Here is a 4,758-nt window from a genome sequence, read left to right as displayed (position 1 = left end):
GTACAGTGGAGGCCTTCCCCTCGTCAACAAGATCCTGTTCAGTGCTTCCCTGGACATCTTTCCAGGCAGATACAAACTCAGCGGGAAGGCAATCCTTGAGGCAAACCATGGCTTTGTCACACTGCAGTAATTTTCAGCCTCAACCCAGAAAGTGTGCAGCTGTATCAACAGAAGGGAAAACATGAATGTAATTTGAGTAAGAGCAGTAAATAACTCTTAAAAGTTTGACGTATAAGTTCTCTGTAAGAGAAGCAGAAGCTCCAGGAAATACTGTAATTTAAGGCAGTCAGGCTCCATAAAGGATTATTCCAATCCTTTGAGTGTAGGAGTATATAATTAAGGCAACAGCTACCTTCCACCTAAAGAAAAGCACCAAAGGTACTATACAGACCTATACACACGTGCATAAAATACATACACACTCATGTTCATGTATATATACATACATACTAATATACACGCACACTGTAACATAGAAAATATTTTACAAGAAAAAGTTGCAGACGTACAGGATCAGGTTCGAACTTTGTTTTTTTTTTCTCTTTTAAATAAATATTAAAAGATATTATGAAATGATGAATTTGAAACCTTGCAGGTCTGCTGAAGAGGCTAGCCTATGATATCACCTGGTCAGACTACTTTTTCCTGTTCAAACTGAAGCCAAATTAATTCAAGAAATCCAGTGTCTAAGTATTTTTAGAGCTCTAATCTATGTACACGAAACTAGTTAGGGCACATGGACATGTGTTATTTAGAAATGAAAAGTTAAACTACTGATGGGTATTTTAATTTCTGAAGAATTCTAACTGTGCAGCTCAGAAGGCTTCCACAGTTTTGCATCCCCATCTCACTCAAAGCATTTTCAAAAGAATCAAATGAAACAAAACCTAGCCACAATATGGTGTTTTCAGCATACTGTTTCCCAAAAAGCACCTAAAAGAAAAAGCTTTCATAGGTGCCCTTTTAAAATGTCTTTCATATATTTATTATTATTACTTCACACACCACAAACACATACTTCTTTCCTTTTCAAAAGCTGCTAGGCAGTATTTCCCAAATTGGACTAACAAAGCAAATGCATTCCAGCCAGGTCTATGCCTGAGAGACTTCAATGTCTCTTGCATTGGACACCTCTTGTAGCATTCACCAACAAAAATTCTAACCATTATAAGGTATTTCTCAATACTTACCAGAGCAGGAAGCAGTTTCTCTTCAAGCAGCGCAATATATGCTAGTGTATCAGCTCCTTGTTTTGCAGACAATTCATAATCAGCATTGTATTTCTACGAATTAAAAGAGTACATACTACAAATAGTGTTACACTGAACTTTCCAAAAAGATGATCCATGCAACCCAGAGTTGCTTCAGCTTAACAGCTTTGATTCAGTAATAACTGTTCTTGGGACAGAAAGCATGTGCTCACTAGAATTTCTTTACTTCTTCAGGCCAGTTATGTCAAACCTTCTCGCATCTCACTTGTCCATTCTCAAGATTTTTGAGCCTCCTACTCCTACACTAACTCTTGTGTCTCCTCCTCATTGCTTTCCAAGCAACTGTCCAGTGATAGAGGCACTTCTTCAGAACTTAGGGACGCAGCAAACCTCTGGCAAGTGTGCATCTTTTACTTTTGATGAAGCACCTGGCACTTACACTGGTGTAAGCATAAAAAAAGGGAAGCATTCACATCTTTCGCTTTTAATTACCATTCTGAAAGTTTAGAAATTGGATGCTAATGACATAAGAGACAAAAAAAATCCTAAAAATTCCTAAAAATAATTCCTAAATTAATGCAGTTACAACTGATGGAGCTTTTAATTCTGAAACTGATCCTTTTAAGTTACGTTAAAAGGGCTGATAAAGCTTTTTCATTAATATAGAAACGAAGAGCCAGTGCTGACCCTCAGGTACCTGAAAAGCCATCATATTACTGGGGCTTTCTTTAACTCAAGGAGTTATTTTCCCCAACATTAAGGAATGTTTGGTATTCAAATGGCCTTGAAACTTCTGAATTTTAAAACACCTGTCTAAAATCCCACCTCAAATGTGCAGTTTCATATTCTGTTTTTCTCCCCCCAAAGATTCAATGTTTCACTAACATGGCATTCATCAGATAATCTTCTTGACTAGGCAGGAACAGAATTTCTAATGTAAAAGCATAATACTGGGCTGAAGGACCATCTTAGAAATAAAAAGATGATGCCATGCTTTATTAGACATCCTTGTACTTTGTGAAGAGAAAAAATCATATAGGTTTATTCTAGTCTATAAAACATTCAGAGATCAGCAAAAGCAGACTACACAATAACATGATGTCCATCAAGAAATGCCTGCAGACGTTTTTACACTACAAGCTATAGACAAACTATGTAGAACAAAAACAACCCTTATGTATCACCCTTCAAAATAGAGAGTACTGGGAGACCATGTGCCAGTTAAGCAGTTAAAACCACACCTCCCAAACTGTGATATCCTATGTCTGCAAAGCCATAAAGACATTAGAAGTGTTACAATTAGGAGGTGCTCAGTGAGAAACTGCTCAATTAAAGCCAGTTTGTTGTCCTTTTCAATTAACAGTTTTCTCATGCTTATTTTTACATCTTTCCCATAACTAAGGATCAAACTTTCAAACAGCAATCTGTTATCCACCATTTTGCAATTCTCATGCATGCCTGAAAAATCAGAAAGCACTCCATCTGAACGGAGTTCCAGGTTTTCAGAAGCCAGTGCCAACGTACAGAGGGGACAGGCAGAATCACTACAAAGCAGAGAAAACAAATCTTTTGAAAGAGACCTACCTGCTTTCTTAGGAAGTTCAGTATTTTTGCTGGCTGAGAAATAACAACGTCTTGTGATATCAAGGCTGGTACATCTCCTAGAAGGTATAAGCAATACAGTCAACAATTTATATGGATGAGTTCTAACATAACTAGAATGCAATCAGTCACTCCCTCTACTTTACTTTTCTCTGTAACAGGCTCTGATGTTCCTAATATGTATGCATAAACTAAGCTTTACACAGCAGGGGAGTTCCTCCAAGGTCACAGATACATTTGTATTAGATTGTGGCCTTCACTAATAGCAATACATAAAACAGGGCCCACCTCAAATCAGACTGAAGCCAACATCTTCTGCTAGATACCTGATACTTTGAGAACCAGGCTGCTCATCTGGATTGCAGAAGTTCATCTTAAGAAAAAAATTCCAACCCAGTCCAACCGCTCTCTCAACTCATTCACCTCTGGGCTTCTCCTTCCTTCCTCTTCAATTCTGTCCTGCTCTTCCCCTCCCAATCCATTCTAACCACCTGTTTTCCCCAGCCTTGCCACAACCGCTGCCCAGACTACCACTGCGTAACTATGAACTATTCTAGAAGCCAGCATTTCCCTTTTATCAGAAGCTTACAGGTCAGCCTTTATTTATCAGGACCAAAGACTGTACAGTGTAAAATCTCTGTAACAAGGGCTATCTTACAGCACGTCCACGACAACTGTCACAATAAGCCTAACATGACTGTGCTGCTAAATGCTATTAAAGTATCAATTATTGGCCACACTTACTATTCAGAATTTTTTTAATGGATTTTTATGGATTTTAGCTATGAAGAAAGCCACAGAACTTTTGGTGAGTACACCCAGCTAGCTCTTGGTATTTTCTGCTAAGAGAAAGCCATACACTTAAAAGCAAGAGTCACAGGTGCAACTTCTGCATGGATACAGTAATGCCTAAAATGATGATGTGGTTAGTCTAAATGACAGAGTACTTTAACCCTGCAGTGAGTTTACCTCTCTGGAATACACCAAGACAGTAACTTAAATGCTGAGCAAACAAATAAGCAATAAGTAGAAGTAACCTATATGAAGAAGTCCCCTCTTTCAGCTTCTCTGGCACACAGGTGGTTAGTCACCTTTTCTGTGTCAACCTCTCTAACCCATCACAGTACTAAAACATCTCAGCTGGTGCAAGTTACACTTGTGGAGGCTCACATTTCACTTCCAGCTGCACCACCCCATTAAACTTAGTATAATTAGAAAATACTGTTTCCATACACAAGTCTGGCTGCTATCATAATAAACATGTAAAGTGCAAAAAGCTTGAAAATTTACTTTCTCTATACTGCCAGTTTAGACTGCCAGATAGAAACAAGTATGTACTTGGCACCACTTTGTTTACTGTCCGCTGCTTCACCCATACACATTTTAATAAAGTGTCCTTTGAGCTGCTTTACTTTTGTCTTCCATTATTTTGTTCCCGAAATCCATCACACTAGATACTGTCAAGTCATTTACCGGTGTGTGGTGAAAGCAGGTAGCCTTTCACTGGGGCAGGTTACGCTCATGAACACAAAACCAAAGCAAACTCAGAAACAACGCAGAAATTGGAACCCGCATTTATAACTATGGTTATGATTAACAGAATAGAAAATGCAAAGATAGTACCTTTTGGAGCTCTCCAAGTGTTATTTATAGTATTCACTGTCAGGGGAGCGCCAGAAAATTTGGCATAAGCCTGCAATAAAGATTGTGGGCAAAAATATCCAGTCACTATGTGTAAGAGAAGTGTAAGACAGCACTTTTAAAGTTGTTTTAAACAGTAGTGACGTAATAGTAGCGTAATAGTAGCGTTAGGCCGCGGCAGGGCAGCCCTCGGGAAGAGAGGAAGCCTTCAGAAGGGCCAGCAGCCCCGCCCGCGGCTTCGCCTGGGTGGGACGCAGCGGCCGGCTGCGAGGCGGCTCCCAGCGTGGAAAAAGCCGGTGGCCGC

At 39.4% G+C, this 4,758-nt stretch overlaps 1 protein-coding gene across 1 annotated transcript in view; it reads right to left on the bottom strand.

The window, feature by feature from the left end:
• The window catches only part of MTX3 (metaxin 3), a gene marked incomplete at its 5' end in the record, with an annotated part of 7,980 nt that extends 3,439 nt beyond the window's left edge, over positions 1-4,541 (bottom strand). Inside the window, 4 exons of the mRNA XM_010144227.1 lie at positions 1-159; positions 1,191-1,283; positions 2,796-2,872; positions 4,437-4,541. The exon at positions 1-159 is cut by the window's left edge and continues 4 nt beyond it. Coding sequence (XP_010142529.1) covers positions 1-159; positions 1,191-1,283; positions 2,796-2,872; positions 4,437-4,541 — 434 coding nt within the window. The remainder of the gene's footprint in view (positions 160-1,190; positions 1,284-2,795; positions 2,873-4,436) is intronic.
• Positions 4,542-4,758: the final 217 nt, after the last annotated feature.

Source organism: Buceros rhinoceros, unplaced genomic scaffold (genome assembly GCF_000710305.1).
Source record: "Buceros rhinoceros silvestris isolate BGI_N320 unplaced genomic scaffold, ASM71030v1 scaffold31249, whole genome shotgun sequence".
NCBI classification, from domain to species: domain Eukaryota; kingdom Metazoa; phylum Chordata; class Aves; order Bucerotiformes; family Bucerotidae; genus Buceros; species Buceros rhinoceros.
This window is presented reverse-complemented; position numbering and strand designations above follow the sequence as displayed.